The 18,469-nt window shown below is 39.4% G+C and overlaps 2 protein-coding genes across 4 annotated transcripts; one reads left to right on the top strand and one right to left on the bottom strand.

The window, feature by feature from the left end:
- Positions 1–1,845: 1,845 nt before the first annotated feature.
- eif5 (eukaryotic translation initiation factor 5) lies at positions 1,846–11,949 on the bottom strand. 2 transcript variants are annotated; one of them, XM_044374618.1, is made up of 12 exons: positions 11,850–11,949; positions 11,041–11,256; positions 8,546–8,825; positions 8,304–8,385; positions 7,332–7,504; positions 6,978–7,089; positions 6,773–6,903; positions 5,436–5,597; positions 4,801–4,962; positions 4,513–4,677; positions 3,728–3,868; positions 1,846–2,351 (listed from the first exon to the last, which is right to left on the bottom strand). In XM_044374618.1, the coding sequence occupies exons 3-12, from the start codon at positions 8,615–8,617 to the stop codon at positions 2,253–2,255; spliced, it is 1,299 nt and encodes a 432-aa protein (XP_044230553.1). In that variant the 5' UTR covers positions 8,618–8,825; positions 11,041–11,256; positions 11,850–11,949; the 3' UTR covers positions 1,846–2,252. The 2 variants fall into 2 exon arrangements, with proteins under 2 accessions (XP_044230553.1, XP_044230554.1); XM_044374619.1 differs by lacking the exon at positions 11,850–11,949 and adding an exon at positions 11,750–11,768.
- A 772-nt stretch (positions 11,950–12,721) lies between these two features.
- vps29 (VPS29 retromer complex component) lies at positions 12,722–18,469 on the top strand. 2 transcript variants are annotated; one of them, XM_044374620.1, is made up of 5 exons: positions 12,736–12,824; positions 14,262–14,273; positions 15,933–16,124; positions 16,712–16,947; positions 17,951–18,469. In XM_044374620.1, exons 1-5 carry the CDS (start codon positions 12,822–12,824, stop codon positions 18,066–18,068), a joined length of 561 nt encoding a protein of 186 aa, XP_044230555.1. In that variant the 5' UTR covers positions 12,736–12,821; the 3' UTR covers positions 18,069–18,469. The 2 variants fall into 2 exon arrangements, with proteins under 2 accessions (XP_044230556.1, XP_044230555.1); XM_044374621.1 differs by lacking the exon at positions 14,262–14,273 and having other exon boundaries at positions 12,722–12,824.

Raw genomic sequence — 18,469 nt, 5'->3', positions numbered from 1 at the left:
CACTTTGCAGAATCTGTTTTCAGTATGACATTAAAGGGTGATAAAACAATAGAACATCAAAAATTCCAAGAAAGGTGAATATTTTTTATTGTATTTTTGTATATATATACTAAATATAACACAGAGTGAAACCATTTTGCATAACAAGTATTTTACATTTGATGTACTTTCACAAAAGATTTTGCAATGCAATGCTTTTACTTGTAAAGGAGTATTTTCATACTGTGATACTGCTACTTTCACCCAAGTCCAAATACTTCTTTACACCACTGATAATAATAATCCATGCCTACATAAAACCTTTTGTCAAACCGTTGTGACGGAAAGCTAACATTTTGGTGTTTCCGACAGCCCGTGAAGGCAGCATCAGTGTGTCCAGTTGAGGCGGAGGAAGTGAGGAAACCGGCTGACCTCAGTCCCATTGGACCAGAAAGTACAGAGAAGGCTGTCATCATGCAGGAGGAAACATCTCTACACAGGAAAACATTTTCACTGGTTTCTCCCCTTCACAGATTCAAATATTAAGAGACAAATCACAGGAGACCGAGACAAAAGCCCTCCTTTCATTCTTTCAATTACACTCCGCATGAAAACACAGCTTTTAAATTATAACTTGTACATTTTTTGACAATGACAACTCAATAATTTACACATTTGTTCAACTTTTTTAGTAGCAGAATCTGAGCTCTGACTGAGGGGAGGTTCATAATTTACAACATGTTTTATTTTCTATCCATACAAGCCTTTACAGAAATCTATTATGTCCATGTTAGAACCCCGACTTTCTCAAAATACCATGTTTTCCTGAATATTTTGATTAATTATTGATGATTAACGATCCTGTTGTGTCTGAGGTACTCTCTATTTCTCTTATGTTGTCACATTGGGGATTTTTGGCACAACTTGACCTACTTCCAGGTGCATGAAGAGGGCAAAACTCCACTTATAGTATAAAGAACTTTATTGTTAGACCTCAAAATAACCTCAGAACTGTTTCTCCCATGACTCTGTGATATTATTTTAACAATTTGTTGATATTAAATATTATTCTATTCTTGCTGAGAGACACTATGTATAATTTGATTTTATGTATGTAAAAACTTTGAAGAGGCTTGTTTGATTGTTGATGAATCTGATATCTAAGAATCTTGTGTTGGACAAATTATTAAACTTTATAGAAGATGAAACTTTCCAGTTCAGCCAAAAAAATCACTAATTGTCTTGTAACGTCTCCCACTAGTGGTGACAGAAGAGCTCTGAATACCTCGATGAAAAAATACTCCATTACAGATACAGGTCCTGCATTCAACATGTTAACTATAGAAGTATTGGCAGTAAAATTTACTTAAAAATATCAAATATCAAAGTATTTATTATGCAAAATGTCCCCATTTGGAGTATTATATTTATCTCATATATTAATGGAATATTAATTAATAGATATATGCATGTAAACAGTATTTTAATAGTCAAGGTAAAGCTATTTTAGTGTTAACTAAAGCTGCTTATTTTATATAATATAGACTGATGAATGTACATGTATAAGTATAAAGCTGCATAGAATTGAAATACTCAAGTTAGATGCAAGTACCCAAAATAATAAGTATATGTACCATAATTAGATATTTCCCACCACTGTCTCCCACTTAAAGGCTTTTAAAAAGAATCAGTTATTATAAATTGGGCAGCCTGATGTGCAGCTTCCTCATCCATAACATTTAGAAAGTGTGCAGAAAAACCTGCCTGTCTTTCAGTAAAATATCAATATTCATCATTTCCAGACAGTAAAAATCTAATAATAATAATAATAATAATAATAGTGACCGTCACACAGTGAACTCAGTGTTGTGGATAGCAAAACATTCATTCTTTATTGACTGGAAAAATACAGGGACCAAAAAAAAAAAAAAAAAAAAAAGTGCAGTCAAATGATCCCCGAAAACACCCATGATTAAAATCCCCAAAGCGACTTCATTTCATCAACTGAATACATCTCAAAATTACAGAGTTAATGTGCAGCAAGTAAAGCGCTAATGTTAAGTCATGCCACAAAGCAGAGGAGGGTTGTGGGTGGAGGAGGAGAAGGGGAGGGGGGGGGGGGGAGAGGAGGAGGAGGAAGAAGAAGAGGGAGAGGGGGGGGGGGGGGGCAGGATGTAAAAGAGGGGAAAGGCCAGCCATTTAGGTCGTACAGGGCATCGTGAGTCAAAGCCACAACACAAGAAAAGCGTCAGCTTCGTCTTCAGCCGAGTCTCTCAGATCGCGTCGATGTCGATGTCGTCCTCGTCTTTTTCAGGCGTGTCTGGCTTCACAGTTTCCACTTTGAGCTCGCGGGCGGACGAGGAGTAAACCACCTGAGGAGAGAAAAGAGTCGACGTCACGGCTGATCGATGCAAAACTTACATCTTCCGCAGAAGGTTCGGACCGCAGCTACAACGTTTAACAGCTGATAGCATCTTAAATAAGGCTGAGTGTCTTAAATGTTCACAAACTGGAGCTGATACGACTCCCCAAAATCTGTATAATGTATTTTCTTCTACTGATACTTTGTGGTACAAAGAGATCTTTAATGTAGAACCACATGAGAGGATCAGCTCTGTGCTTTAAGGTCATTTCTGAATATTTAGAGGCCTCTGATGCAGCAGTTTGTCCATTTATTGTGAAAAGGGACTTAATTTCTTAAACTGAGACCTTCAGGACAGAATACTGGTGTTGGACTGAGGCTGGGTCAAAGGTCAAAGGTGGAGGAACCAGAACCAGGCTGTTTTTGTTCTTGTCTAGACGGCTTGTCTGCAGCTTTTTTTGTTGATTGTATGCAAGTTTCTTGTTGTCTTTGTATGGTAGTGCTTTCATAATATTCGAAAAATTAATACAATTGTTTGGGGAAAATATAAATAAATCTATTTAGCAAAAGAATTTAAAGTTAAAATGATGATCTAAACACAAGCAAACAAGCTAAAACTTGATCTAAAACTTGCAAAAAGCTATGATTTAAAAAAAAAAAAGAAACGGATCAGAGAAAAAGTGAAACAGTTGGACTCAACTTTCAGTACTTTGTCAGATTTCACATTTTGGTCAGAACCAAAAGAAGTTTTGAGGTTTGATATTCAGCCCTGATCTTTCAAAGGCTACTTAGACTTTTTTTTTTTTGGCTTTGTGGTCCAGAGTGACATGAGAAGACTGACTCAACTCTCATCTGGTTCAATAGGAAGCTGCAGCCAGCAGCCGGTTAGCTTAGCATTAACGCTGGAAAAAAAAGAGAACCAGGGCAAGTCAGCCAGCGGAGTCTTTGCTCCTGGCCAAGAAATAGTCTGGCACACCATGTTTTTACATTTTGGTTTTTGTACAGATTAAACAAATGAGACATGACGTGTTAAATCGGGAGCTACAGAGCTGCTGGCAGGCTGCTTCTAACTGTTAGCCAGACTAGCTGGTTCTCTGTTTTCACTATTGCAGGTGATGACAGAACAAGTTCTGAGTTTTTATACACAAAGAACTTTTTTTTTTTTAATACTGTTTGATACGAGTACCATTGAAGTGAAATTCTGGTGTTTGCAGTGAAGTTTTCACTATTAAATTAAAATGTGAGTCTTTTTATTACCAAGTTTGTTGAGCCGTGGAGCCACTTCACTACTGAGAGCTACTGACGTTTTCTACGTACAATCATTTAAATTCAATATAAAAACTTCAGATAATCTGTCAAACTAAACTCATGACGTCTGCCCGTTACCTCTACGTTCTCATCCTCCTCCTCATCGTCTTCGTCGCTGCCCTCGCTCTCCTCCTCTGCCTCCTTCAGCCATTTGACAAAAGGAGCAGCCTTGGCGTGGATCTCTTTGGCGAGCTCCTTAGAGACGTACTTCTTAGATACCTGTTGGAGAAAAGCAAAGGTCAGTCAGGCAATATATAATAATAATAATTCAATACATATTATTAGTATTAGTGTAGGTGATTAACTGGTTTGCCTGCAATGTTTCAAGTAAAATTAGAGGTTTCAAAATGTCATTTAGAGCAGAATTTGGAATATTTTAAGTAATTAAGTGCCTAAGAGGCAATTTACATCGAGTGTAAGGTTCAATCTATTAAAATGTGAAGGAAGACTGAAATATATGTGTGATATAATGTGTTCAGAAGGATATTCGTAAGATTTAAAACATTTATTTTTCAAAGCAGAGCCAATCTGCAGCATTTTCATCACATGCTGTGCATCTGCTAAAAGAAATATTAATTTCTGTGTAAGAAAATATACAGACCTATTCATCCTCAAGTATAATCATATAGTAATTAATACTTTTAGTTAAAATAACACATTTTAGAGCCAAAAATCTGCAATAAAACCTTCTGAAGTTATGCTAATTATGTAATACAACTGTCACAAATGCAAGTGTTAAAAATTCAGCCAAATCAAGATCAATATGTAACATTTCACTCTTATTTTTCTCTCCTCAGGGTCTGATAGTTTGAGGAATAGTATTTGAATCCTGATGTGATTTAACATTTAACTCTGATAAACACCTTCTCAGCCCAGGCGAATATGACGTCTTCCTCCAGCAGGTCTGCGTCGTACAGGTCTTTGAGGATGATGGGGACGCGCGGCAGCAGCTGGACCTGGTGCAGCTTCACCACACACTCAAAGCCTCCCAGCAGATACTTCTGAGCCTTCTTGTTGTTGTGGCAGAACTGAGGATGAAACGGAAAAGCGGACGACAAGCGTTGAGACAAGAATTCCCCGACGTTCACGCTCGGATGTCCTTAAAAGGTGACAAAAAAAAAATATAAGAGCGGATTCCGAGACCGACTTACTCGCAGGAAGTGCCGTTTGTACTTCTTGATCTGGTCGCGGATGTTTTCGTTGAAGAGCAGCTCGCTGAGGATGAGGGGGCCCATGGCCTTCACATCCAGACGCTCTGCCTCCGCCAAGATCTCTTTATCAGCCGCGTCGATGGTTCCGCTCTCTTTCTTTTGCTGGACATTGAAAGATGAAAACGTGGAGGATTAAAAATCGAGACTTCCTTTCATGTTCCTCGTAAATACTTTCAATAACAGCGTTATAAATAAAACTAATGATCCATAATCTTCCTCACAGATGTTTCCTGTTTGAAATATTAATATTTGTTCATGTTTTCAAGTAGTGCTAAAACATCATGAATCATTAATTTTTCAAACAAAAAACAGACATTTCAACTAATTATCAGTAACATCTTTCGTTTATAGTCGACTAATGCTGAAGAATTGCTGCTTTTCTCCTTTTGAGGTAATAAATTTGGGGTTTTTTGTTGCTTACAGTCACTTTTGATTCTCATAATGACAAATTTTGCATAAGTTACCGTATTACAGACTGAAGGACTAATCATGATAACTGATAAATAAACAATAGTAGAAATGGAGAGAAAGCAAACAAAGAGTAAACTGTCTGGTTATGAATTGACCATCCTCACTTTCACAAAGTTGTAGAACAGGTTGACCCTCTCCTCCAGGGGTTTCTCCAGGTCCTCGCTGAGCGTGAGGTTCTTGGCGTGGTCGCTGATCTCCTCCATTCGCCGCCTCTGCGCCTCCTCCGTAGTCTCCTCCGCCCAGTCTTCATCGTCGTCATCTCCATCCTGACGGATGCGGGAGGACAGACGGCAGATACGATTAAGTCAATGTTTTACTGAAGGCTCAAACATACAGTAAATTAAAAAAAAGGAGTGACTTACTACACACAGTATGAATGGAAAAGTTTTTGGCAGGAAGACACTTCAGAATAAAGTGCATTTTTGTTTATTGGAGCCATCAGAATTTGTTTTGTTTGAGTGTTTTGGACAAACTTAACCTCAGATTGACCTCTGGAAGTAAATGTTACCAGACTAACAAACTATTTTTTTGCAGTAGTATTGCAGAGGTTTGTGTTCAGAGAGTGAGTGCCATCCTTTGAGCCGCTTATATACGCGTGATAAACGATAAATCCCTGCTTCAAAGCTGGACTGCAGTATATAGTGAAACCATCTCGAGCCTCTGAGCCTATAGCCAACGATGAAATGTGGATCAGACTTTCAAAAAAAAAAGCGAGTCAGTGAAGTTCATCCAGAAGGGTCGGTGCTTCAGTCTGTTCCCACAACACGTTTCAATTTGTTTTGAGCGTTTTCCACCGCCGTGCTGGTGCTCGCCCAGTAAAATAGCTGGCATGCCAGCACCTTAAAAAGTACTGGTTTTGAACCATGAAACCTGAGAAAACAAGGCGTCATTATCATGTACAGCGAACGTCTCACCGACTGAAAGCAGGAGAAAAACAAAAAAAAAAACGGTCCAAAAACAACATCAAAGCCATGTTTTAGTGATTCTACTTCAGAAAGCCTCGCATATAAAAGTTGATTACATTTAATCTCTACGAGGATTAGAAGAGCACGAGTGGAGCTGGACTGTGCAGTGAGTTCAGACTTTGTGTACTTACTGCTAAAGCAAAGATCAGCACTGAGTTCACTGGGTCATTGAACCTGGCAACCGCAGCGTCTGAGCAACTGTGTCAAGTTTTTAAAACTTCTGCAGTTTTTAAAGCCAGTGTAAGCAAATAACACCAAAGTGACCCGGCGTTATTACGATTTTAAAAAAAAAACTGTTTGAAACTCCTACATCTGGTCATGCGGCTATTTGACTCTCAAAGCAGCGGAAATGTAGATCAGCTCGTAAAAAGGAGAGTTTTTTTTTTCTTTTTTCTATCTGGTGCGCCCAGCTCGGCGCCGCTCCCTGCTCGGTCAGAGATAAGGAGGAGAAAACCTGGAGGGGGACGTGAACGCACCACAGCTTGAGGAGCGTCGAAGTTGTCTTGGTTGCCCGCCTCTCCGCTGCCAGAGCCGTTCTCCTTGTCCTTCTTACGGTTCTTCTTCTCTTTCTCTTTCTTTGCAGATGCGGATCCACTGTCATTGTTCTCTGTTGTAACAGTAGCAGAGTAGTTATTATCAAATCTTTCTTGGGGTTTTACAGCTACATGAGTAAAATCTCACCTGGTGGGTTTTTGAGGATGAACGTGCAGAGTTTGTGTCTGGTGTCAAGCATGCCGCGGTATCCACAGGCCTTACAGGCAGTGCCAATGGTTTGTTTCTTGGGGTTGACATTCTGTGGGGAAAAACAAATAAAAATGTTATAACAAAGTGAAGCAACTTCACTATAAAAATAAACCAATAAGAGGAAACATTTTTCTATTCTTACATAGGTAACATTGCTTTATATTGTAAACATTAGTAGCTAACCTCTAAAAGCTGAAACAAGCTCATCATTTTCTCACTTTTTTTGCATTTCTAAACACTTCAGAAGCCGTGTCAGACCAGTCGTCGTATCAGACGCTGTGAGATATTTACCAGATCAGTTTCAGGGTTGTCACACTCGGGACACAGCACAAATTTTCTGATGAACCCATCAAGCATGTCCTGCAACTTGTTCGCCTCGTGGGATCCGTTGACGATGTAACGGTCGTTTTTGGAATCAAACTGGGTCTGAGCGCCGAGTTCACAACCAAAAAACTTGGTCGGGACTACGGAGAGATCACAAGAAACATCCAGTCAAGATAGCATCAAAAATGATCTTTTACAGTTTTCTCAAAGCATCTATTTTAAATTTTATGGAACAAAATGATTTTTATATTAAAAACTAAGAAAACATATAATCCTTTCCTACAACTTCCACACATTAGTTGAGCTTTACTGAGCTCACTATGACACCAAACTACTTTTACACTTCTTCACACCAACATTTTGTCCCTCTAAACATCTTGATTCAGCCACAGGTGACAAATTAGAGAAACAAAATGACTTTTCCTCCTGACTTCATCTTCAGGGCAGCACTTTGGGTTTAATATTTTGCAGCAGAGAGAGAGAGAGAGAAAAAAAAAGCAGGAGTATCTTGGTTCTGTGGCTTCTTTGCCTGTTATGTAAAACGAGGATTTGTTTGGTACATCTGTTAGACTGAAGTCATTTTACTTTAATCTCTTGACACTGTTCGGTGGAGTAGTACGAGTACGTTCAGTGTGAGGTGATTAAAGGAGGGAGGAAACATCAGTGGAGTGTTTGGTGGATATTCAGGTATAAATGATTTACACAAGACCTCAAATATTCAAGTGTGTCTTAAAAATAACGGTCAGGAGCAGAGATGAACACCGAAACAGCTTTTTCTCCGTCGCTTTTGACGTCACAGCACATTTGAAGGATCTTTTAATATCCGGTATGAACAAGAGGAATGATTACAGAGAGGAACACCTCTTTCACTGATCAGACGGACATCTGACTGTTGTTTTAAGACAAATGGACGATGTTTCTTCACAAGGTGCTACTTACATGTTGGAGGCCTGTTCAGTGCCTTTGCAACATCAACCATGTTGACAATGACCGTCTTGATTCCATTCCCTTTGCCTTCAACCTGGATGGGAGAAAAAGACAAAAAAGATGCTTCTACATACTGAACTTTCAAACTAAAAGTCAACTTCAAATTTGACAAAGCTAGCCTTCTCTCCCGCCTACTTAGAGCAACTTGAACATGTATAAATTATTACTGAAAACCTGCGACTGTGAGCTGTTACCTTGGCAATCAGACGGGGCATCTTGTAGCGATAAAACTGGTCTGACACGCTGCGGTTGACGTTGACAGACATTTTGGCTGAATGTTAGCACTATCAGTAAGATAAAAGGATCTTGGTTGGGGATTTTTCGGGATCTTCTGTCTGGAAAAGAGGGGATGACATAAACGACTGCAAGCGTGCTCGGTCTCTGACATGAAAAACGTTGTGCCGCTGTGGCCGCAAGCTCCTTGCTTGAAGGCTAGATTTCCACCACACAGGTTCCAACGGCTGCGCAACAGCTCTGAAAGAGGAGAGGAGAAAAAAATTATCAATCAATATTTAATAGCAAACATTCACTGGTTGATGATGCCAACTTGTCTGAATACTGAATTTGGATTTGAATAACTATAGTGTTTTTTCTTCTTTTCTTTCTTGTCTTCCCAGTACCATCAGTGTAGGTGTGCTTTTATTTTATGTTTTTAAGCCTGTGCCAGTATTCAGAAGAAACCTCTGTACAGTTATTAAGCACTTTATTAGGAACAACTGTGCAATTTAAGACAACGGTTCTGCCATTAATTCTATTTTCACAAAGCTCATCTGTTCTGTTTTTAATGACATTGTCAGAAAGGTGATAATTCTACTTTGTCTATTATAGAGGTCATAGTGAAGTTTTAATATTTTGTCCACCCCATTAACATACAGTACATCAATATATTAGGATATATGAGGAACTTGTTCAATATAATACACTCCAGTTCACCACCATCACCTGCTACGACCTCAATAATAAACATCAAGTAGAATTATCACCTTTCTGACAATGTCAACAATAACTGAAAATGTATAAGCTTCATAAAAGTAGAATGTATGGCAGAGCTGTTGCATTAGATTGAAGAGGTGTTCCTCATAAAGTGCATTTACTGAGTTTTGATAATAGGATTAATTGTATCATCATGATTAAACATATTTGGTTGTTTTGGACTGATAGTGAGACACTCCCTCTGGTAAATATTGATGAACATTTTTCACTCTTGTCTTACACTTTATAAACCACTAAGTTCTTTCAAAACTAACACGCAAATAGTTGCAGCCCGGTTCGTTCTTTTTGCAATTTAAAAACGTTTTTTATTTGCAAAGCTAACAATCCACAGGAACAGAAATATAAAAAGATTCCTGTGGCCACGGTTGATCCTTGAGCCGCTCTTAAACCGAACCAGATCGAGTTATAACGCAGGTATGCCAATCAAAACAAGAGAGAGAGGCGGTGCCAGCACGGAGGATCCAGACAGACTCGGAGACGAGCCGGATTGCAGAGTCCGTCGAATTAAATGTCAGCATAAATTCCTTTATAGTCGGATAGATTACAGACGTGAATCAATAGGGTTGAGGCCTTTGCACTCTGGGAAATAACTGCTGACACCATCGGATCCAGGTGAATATCTCTGAGATTCAAGAGTGAGCAAGAGATTAAAGGGCAGGTTTGCATTTTTTTTTTCCAAATAGTCAGGTGCCCGAAGAGGTTTTCCTTGAAGTTTCCTCAGACAGTTGAGCTGCGGTGAAGGTATAGTGATAAAAAGAGAGACTTTGGTCCTAAAAAAACTGAAAGATATCTACTTAATTTTACTGACTTGGGCAACAGAAGCTTCATATTAGCTTTAGCTTAACTTTTAAATACCTTTTTGCACAGAGAGGACTGTAGATTTCTGCCTGCATCACTTACATTGTAACTGCATTATGAAGAGATCTTCTATGGAGGAATACAGCAAGAAAAACATATTTCTACATCCATATGGGCTCCTGACTGTTGTTATAAGACACATTCGTGACAAATTGTGAACCCGGCCTTTAATCCGACAGATAAATAAAATCCAGCCACAATAACTGGATGCTTGCATCAGCTTTTGTTGCCATATACGTACATAAATGGTTTTGTAAAAGCCTTTTGTTTTACATGAGGGCCTCTCTTTAGTCACATAAGGCCTGCTCTTGTTAACAGGTCACAAACAGGAGGCCTACCTAGCAGCTGCCAAACATCTCTCCCCCTGCTGACGCTTTAATACCAGCTATGCAGCGAGTCTGTAGCAGCGGGGTTTTTTTTTTCTCCCCCTCAGTTATATCAGCGTGAATCGACATGAGACGACTCACAGCTAGTTAAGATAGAGTCACATATGTGGATGGAAAAAGTCTATGTGGTGTCCGATCCTGGAGGTGCTTCAGAGGGCAGAGGTCGAAGCTATTTTAGTGTGTGTGTGTGTGTGTGTGTGTGTGTGTGTGTGTGTGTGTGTGTGGAGGGGAGGGGGGGTTAGTTAGCTTAGCTGGCCGCTTGGTGCATAGTGCGTCATACAGTCACTGCACACGAGTGACGGGACTGGGAGACGCCATTTTAACACAGTGGCGCAGGAAAAACATGTCATATTGCACAATAATCACTTTAATAACTCTATAGTAATATCAGCACACATTTTACACGAAGCAAAGCGTGTCAAAATACATCATTCATCGTGGCTGGGACTTACCGTTTTCGCAAAACAAAGACATAAACACAACGCTGATCGTCCAAGAGCCGCAGTGAACGGTTGTCGATGGCTGGTGCGGGTGTTGTATTGACTGCAGCAGGGTCTCTGAGGGGGGGTTTCTCGGCACAGTTAAACACCCTGAAGCGTGCAGACGGTGCAGGTGCCAGGCTCACAGACAGAGGGGAGGAATCCGGAACGTCCGCGGGGTTTGGGGACCTTTTTTTGGGGAGGGAGGGGGGGGCGGAGAGAAAGAGAAAGAAGCGTATTGTTCATATCCATACAAACGCTAACGTTAGCATCATCATCATCATCATTATCAGGTGTGACAGTAGTTTGATTGGGTGTAAAGCTAAATTCGTTACACAACTGTCACCAGAAAAGTCGCGACAATTCTCCAACCTTCCATTATGTTCGGTAAGTTAGCTTCGACGTTAACGAGAAGAAACGGCTGTTACACGTGTTTCCTCGCCAAATACTCCCTTAAATAAAGACATAATCGACTTTACAGTTGATAAAAAACAACAAAGTTATCCACAAGCTGACAAAAGTTAAATACATAAGTAATGTAAACACAGCCTCCTATGTTAAAGCTCATAAACGTTAAGCTCCAGGAAATAGTCATAGCCCATATTGCTAACGCGAAGCCAACAGGCAGCTAACGACGCGATCGGACGAAGATAATGTGATTAAATTGTATATTTAACGCTACCTAGCTAGTTTTATATTATCTGTGAAGCTACGGCCGTCGATGTGTAATCCACGTCAGGATGAAGCCGAGGAAAATGTGTTGAAATTATTTCGCAGCTTACCTCTCGAATGTTCTGCGAAATAAACGGCTCTTCACGTCGCTTTTACTCACGAGTGTGAAGCTAGCGCGTAAACGAAGCGTGCGACTTCCGGCGGTAGCATTGATTTCAAATTAAACGTCCTCCACCTGCGTTGATTTTTTTTTATGTGGTTCCTGTTTCCACAAGACTTTTTACTTAAAGGACGAGTTCACAGTTTTTCAAATTTGTCTTAAAACAACAGTCAGGTGTCCATATTAACACTGAAAAAGGTTTTTCTTGCTGTAATCATTCCCCCTGTTCATATTGGCCATTAAACTCCCTTTGAAATGTGTTTTCAATGTAAGTGACGGAGGACAAAATCTACAGTGTGTCTACCCAGTCATTTTGTGCAAAAATGCATTTAAAAGTTGATCTGAAGCTTATAGGAGGCTTCAGCAGTCTGAGCTGGTCTTTGCACAGAAGGACTGTGGATTTTGGCTCCCATCACTTATATTGTAAATGCATAATGTATAGAATACTGTGCATTATGTGATAATACTGATACAGATTAATGGGAGAAGAAGGAAGAAAAAACAAAGTTCTGATAAACAAATCTGTTTTCAGTTTTTGGACTTTTTCTCTAGTCTTTGATTTTTGGTGAAATATTCCATCATTTTAACATTTATTGAAATGAAACCACGTGAGAAGTTTAGAGGGAAAAATCACTATTTGGTGGCGCTGTTAACAATGTATGTAGCCTTCTTGTGAAGCCATTCACAGTCGTAAAATACTGTAAACATGTAATCTATCAGATTACAGCTGTTAATTAGATTTTTTTTCTTAATTGCTTTAGATGTATCAATTTAATCTGTTTTATGTTGAAAGGATAACAGGAACTATTGTATCGAGCTTGACGTATGCTCTAATATTCTCCTTTCTGATTGGCTGAGAGCTTGACGCCGTACGTGCGTAGGCGCTTCCTCAACTTGACTCGCAGAAACAGCAAAATAGAAGATGGTGAGTATGAAATGGCGAAATAGCTGCAATTTCCCGACATTTACAGGTCGAGTTTCGATCAAGATGTTTTCTTAGACTTGTTGTCGACTTAAGGAAACCGATAATTTGGTTTCAGCTCGTCCACAAAGTCTCAGTTTTAAGGGTTTTTTTTAGTGAAGCTTCATTCCGAGATGGATCAACGATCACATGACAGCTGAGCAGTTTAGTCCCCAAAAATTCAATGCAACAAGCTGCAAGCAGCCCTAAAGTCACTCTTTTCATTTGCACGGTGGCCTTTCATTTATCCATCAGCTATTCTTTGTGTCTGTTTGATTGAAAGCACGACATTTTGTTCACTTTTTCACCAGTTAGCTCGCTGCGCTAACAGGCTAACAGCTACCTTCCTGACAAGAGGCTCTCTTCCTGTGCAGGAGTAACGTTATTCATGTTTATCACGCAGTTGTTGAGCTGATCTGTAACTGTAAACGATTTCTGAATTTAATCAACTAGTTAGGAATACAACTACACGTTATACATTCATGCATTCACTCATTCATTCATCCTCTCACTGTCTTTCTAGCTCCTACTCATAAGCTGTTCAGTAGTCTGAAGCAATATATTTGTAAAGACAACAAGTTAAAGTGCATTTTAAGTCCATTTACTCAAGTTCAATACTTAAGTACAATTTGAGTATTTCCATTTGCTGCTACTTTATTCTTCCATTCCACTACATTTCAGAGGGAAATATTGTACTTTCTACTCCACTACATTTATTTGACAGCTTTAGTCACTTTTCATATGAAGATTAGACGCAATGGATAATATAACAAGCTTTTATAATACAACACATTGTTAAAGATGAAACCAGTGGTTTCCAACCTTTTTGGCTTTTAATGTTTTACAAAAAGCAGTGTGTAGTCGGGGTCATATTTCACCAAATAGTGATTTTTCTCTCTAAACTTCTCACATGCTTTCATTTCAATAAATGTTCAAATGATCCAATATTTCACCAAGAATCAAAGATCTGAAAACTATTAATAATCTAATGATGTCATATATAATCACCCTAGTAAAGGATCTAAATACTTCTTCCAGCGCTGTGCTTCATCACATTGTTTTGTTCGCACTCAGTCAGACAAATATTACATATTTCTTTTATTGTAATCACTAACCATCATCAGCCATTAACAAGTGATTCAACCACATTGTCGTTCAACTTTTCTTATTTGTTTTGGAATGATTAATATCTGTCAACTTAATCCATTCACTTTTTAATTTCTAATTTCAGTTTTCCCCTCTTGTCCCAACTGTTTCTTCTTGTCTCTTCTTTTTATATTTTTCCTCCCCAATCTTTGATCATGCCTTGTGTCATTCTCTCCACGCACATCCTGCCTTACTTCCTATCTCACCCGCTCCTCTCCTCCTACCACCCCTACTTGCCTGTCTCCAATCCACCAGGCTGGTCACCGGGTAAGTGCCCTCGCTCTGTGTTGGGTCCCTGTTTTCTGCTCGCTCTTCTGCCTGGTACACTAACACAGGATTGGGATTGAACAGCCCCGGAGGTCTGCTGTTTCTGCGTCTCACAGCACAACTAGCTGCTGCTAATTCAGCTACTGCAGTGAAGCGACCTGCACCTTGCAGCCTATGATGCTTCAGTTACACATGCACTCAGCTGTTGCCCTAAACAAAAACTACTCATATACCCAAAACAAGCCAAAGTAGGACATTTGAAGCTTCAATATCAATTTTCTAGAGTTTGTTTAGATATCTTTGACTTGAAGGTTTAAGGTTTAATGACAAGATTCTATTTTGGGGGGGGGGGGGAGATCCTTACTAGTGACACCTTTGAGACGACAATTAGGACCAAGTTCACCAGGAAAAAAGGACAAAACCTTTGATGCAGTAACTTTAAATTTAGTAGAGCTGCAACTAACGATTACTTTCATTATCGATTCATCTGTCGATTATTTTCTCGGATTAATCAATTAGTCGTTTGATCTAATAAATGTCAGAAAATGGTGAAAAATGTCAATCATTGTTTCACAAAGTCCAAGATGCAACCTAAAATGTCTTCTTTTATCCCGACAAATAGTCCGCAACCCAAAGATATTTAGTTTACTGTCATGCCAGACTTAAAAAAAAAACAGAAAATATTCACATTTAAGAAGATGGATCAAGAGAATTTGGGTATTTTTTTCTTTAAAAAATGACTAAATAGTCGGCAGTTAATCGATTAATCATTGCAGCTCTTAAATTTAGTCACTCAAAGCAATGTCTTGATAATGTATATCTGTATGAAGCAAGACAATGTTGTTCTTATAAGGGCACACATTAATCCATCAATCATAGTTCCTGGTGTATCTCTAAATTCACTGTTAGTTGTTCGCTATTTGCACCATTTTATCAGCCACACAGACATATGGCATCGGATAGGAGGATCTTGAAATGTTGGTGTCTGCTGGCCAGTGGAGTGATATAATTCATGGGTTTCATGTTTAGTATGAACCATCAGGTTTGTTGGTGTTTGTTTCTTATTCACTTATTGTGTTTGTGTGAAAACATAATCATCTCTCTCTAATGTCCGACATCTGTTCTTGAGTGTCTGATATTCAGCTGTGCTCCCATCAAATATGATCATTATTTTGCCACCATGGGCTGTTCTCACATATTTATTCAGTGTCATTTATAACCCAGTTTGAATTCAGACACTCAATATACACAGCTTTGTACTCACTAAATTTCAACATTGCTTATTTACAAGTCTGAGCTTGAAGAAGCCCTTGATGAGCCTGTTATTACATTTATCCACTGTACTGACTTAATCTGGATTAGGCTGTTGTTTGGGTGCCATAACACAAAGTATTTTGATTGTTTTTTAAAAAAAACAATTCAAACAATTTAAAAAATAACTAACTGAGGAGTACAGTGGTTCTGGTGGTACTGGCATCATTCTCTGCTGCAGAAAGGACCTGTGGCGTCCCACAAGGCTCTATCCTCGGCCCACTTCCTTTTTCAAGGTTCAGATGTTCCAACATACAGTCTGAACTCTCTCAGGGCTCATTGGTGGGTGTCTAACGTGTGTGTGTGTGTGTGTGTGTGTTTGTGTGTGTGTCTGTATGATGCTCTCAGTTGGTCCTGGTGTTAGGTGATCTGCACATCCCCCACCGGTGCAACACCCTACCAGCCAAGTTCAAGAAGCTGTTGGTCCCGGGGAAGATCCAGCACATTCTCTGCACAGGCAACCTCTGCACCAAGGAGAGCTATGACTACCTGAAAACCCTCGCTGGAGACGTCCACATAGTCCGAGGAGACTTCGACGAGGTCTGTGTGTGTTTGGAGAATACAGTAAAAGAGTCTAAAGTCCAGCTAACATTCACTACACCCCACAGTACAACAAGAAACTCTGCTTCCTTTATCAGTGCAAAGGGTTAATAGGACTTCTATTGCTTAGATGCATAACCATTAAAAGCAAATGAGGCTCACAACAGCAAAAACAATGTATCGTATGAAGCAGCTTATTTTCCAGACTAGCCTATGAAATCATAGAAGACATGACAAAGGTCAGAAAAGCAGAATGTTATTTGACAGAATTTCTGATCTGGGGTTCTGAAATAAGGGTACAGACAGGCAAAAAAGCCATAACTAATGTAGCTGAATATTTAATTGCATTGAGGGAGAAAATGGATCTCTTGCTAGTGCTAAACGCTAATTGCAAGGTAATTAAGTGGTAATTGCTCCCTCCTCACTGATTTCATGGTTGCTGTGTCTGGTTCAAGCTCACATTACAGTTTTCAGTGGTGCAAGAAAAAAAGTGTAATATTACAAAAATAGCACTGTCAAATGAAAATACCAGTACATAAACATCATTGTGCCTCATTGTTGCCCTCTTGCCCCCCCCCCCCTCTCAGAACCTGAACTACCCGGAGCAAAAGGTGGTGACAGTAGGCCAGTTTAAGATTGGTCTCATCCACGGCCACCAGGTCATCCCCTGGGGCGACATGGCCAGCCTGGCGCTGCTCCAGAGGCAGCTGGACGTCGACATCCTTATCTCCGGGCACACGCACAAGTTTGAGGCGTTTGAAAACGAGAACAAGTTCTACATCAACCCTGGTTCAGCCACGGGGGCCTACAGTGCACTGGAAAGGTAAAAATTACATTTACACTGGTGAAGCCCTGAATTGGGTCAAATCAAGTGGTCTTTTTAGTAAAAATTTCCCTTTTTGTGGCTCAATGGACAGTGTTTTCCTGTTCAGCCACAGTGGAAGGATCATAACAAAACGAGGGACTTTGGCACTTAAAAGACTGTAACGTTGAAAGATATCTACTTGATTTGACTCATTTGGATGTTGAAGCTTCATATTAGCTTCAGATAAACTTTTAAATACATTTTTGCACAGAAGAAGGACTGTGGATTTTGTCCCTGTCACTTACATTGTAAGTGCATTATGAAGGGATCTTCTAATGGTCAGTATGAACAGGAGGAATGAAAAATTAAAAAAAAAACATGTGTCAATGTTCATTTGGGCTCCTGACTGTTGTTTTAAGACAAACTTGAAAAATTGTGAACCCGTCTTTTAATGTTGCCCACAGCATTAAAAAATAAAAAAAATAAACAGTGTGTGTCCACATTAGGGCTGCAACTAATGATTATTTTTATCATCAATTAATCTGTTGATTATTTTCTACATTAATATATCAGTTGTTTGGTATATAAAATGTCAGAAAATGGGGAAAAATGTCAATAACTGTTCCCAAGATGACGTCCTCAAATGTCTTGTTTTGTCCCGATCAACAGTCCACAACCCAAAAATATTCAGTTTATTATTACAGAAGACTAAAGAAAACAGAAAATATTAATTGTTGACAACTAATCAATTAATGAACTTATGGTTTCAGCTATAATCCACATTATACTGGTTAATCTACAGAAGTGGAGCTGGAAGTGGAACTACTTTCTATCAAAGAAATAGATTTTATGGAAATATTGCTGTTGAATTTCTGTACACTGAGACGTTTACAGTAGCTGATGCTCTGCTCCAGTGTGACATACAGCACAACCGCTGTGACACTAGAACCAGACTGACTGTAATTACGAGCAGCGCTGGAAAAGTCTTGACCTAAAACGCATCTGTCCTCTCTCCTTACAGCAACATCATCCCCTCTTTTGTATTAATGGACATCCAGGCGTCTACAGTGGTGACGTACGTTTATCAGCTGATCGGCGACGACGTGAAGGTGGAGAGAATCGAGTACAAGAAATCTTAAAGGGAGTTTGTGAGGAGGAGAGGCGGGGGTCAGTTTGGCTCAATGTAATGTTTCATTCCTTTCCACCAGGGGGCAGCAGCTCACCCCCCACAGTCACCACAATATTAATGCTGTAACGAACTGTTAAGTAACTTAACTCTAAAAGACCTATGTATTATATTGTTTATATGTCATCAGCATTTGCTTGTATCCAGGCTGTCATGTGGTAACCGTAGAGAATGCAATAATGTCACATGTATTTGTTATCAAAAGAAATATTTGGTGCCATTTTCTTTTCCTGTTTCTTTTTTAATTTTCCCCCTCGTCATGTCCTGTACACGTAACAAACAGGCCTTTAGCTTCCTGTAGTCGGCCTTCTTTCTTTAATTTCTTTCTCACAATAAAGATCTAATTTCACTCCA

This window comes from Thunnus albacares, chromosome 15 (genome assembly GCF_914725855.1).
Source record: "Thunnus albacares chromosome 15, fThuAlb1.1, whole genome shotgun sequence".
In the NCBI taxonomy this organism is placed as follows: domain Eukaryota; kingdom Metazoa; phylum Chordata; class Actinopteri; order Scombriformes; family Scombridae; genus Thunnus; species Thunnus albacares.
Note: the sequence above shows the minus strand (reverse complement) of the source record. Positions and strands in the feature narration are given on the sequence as shown.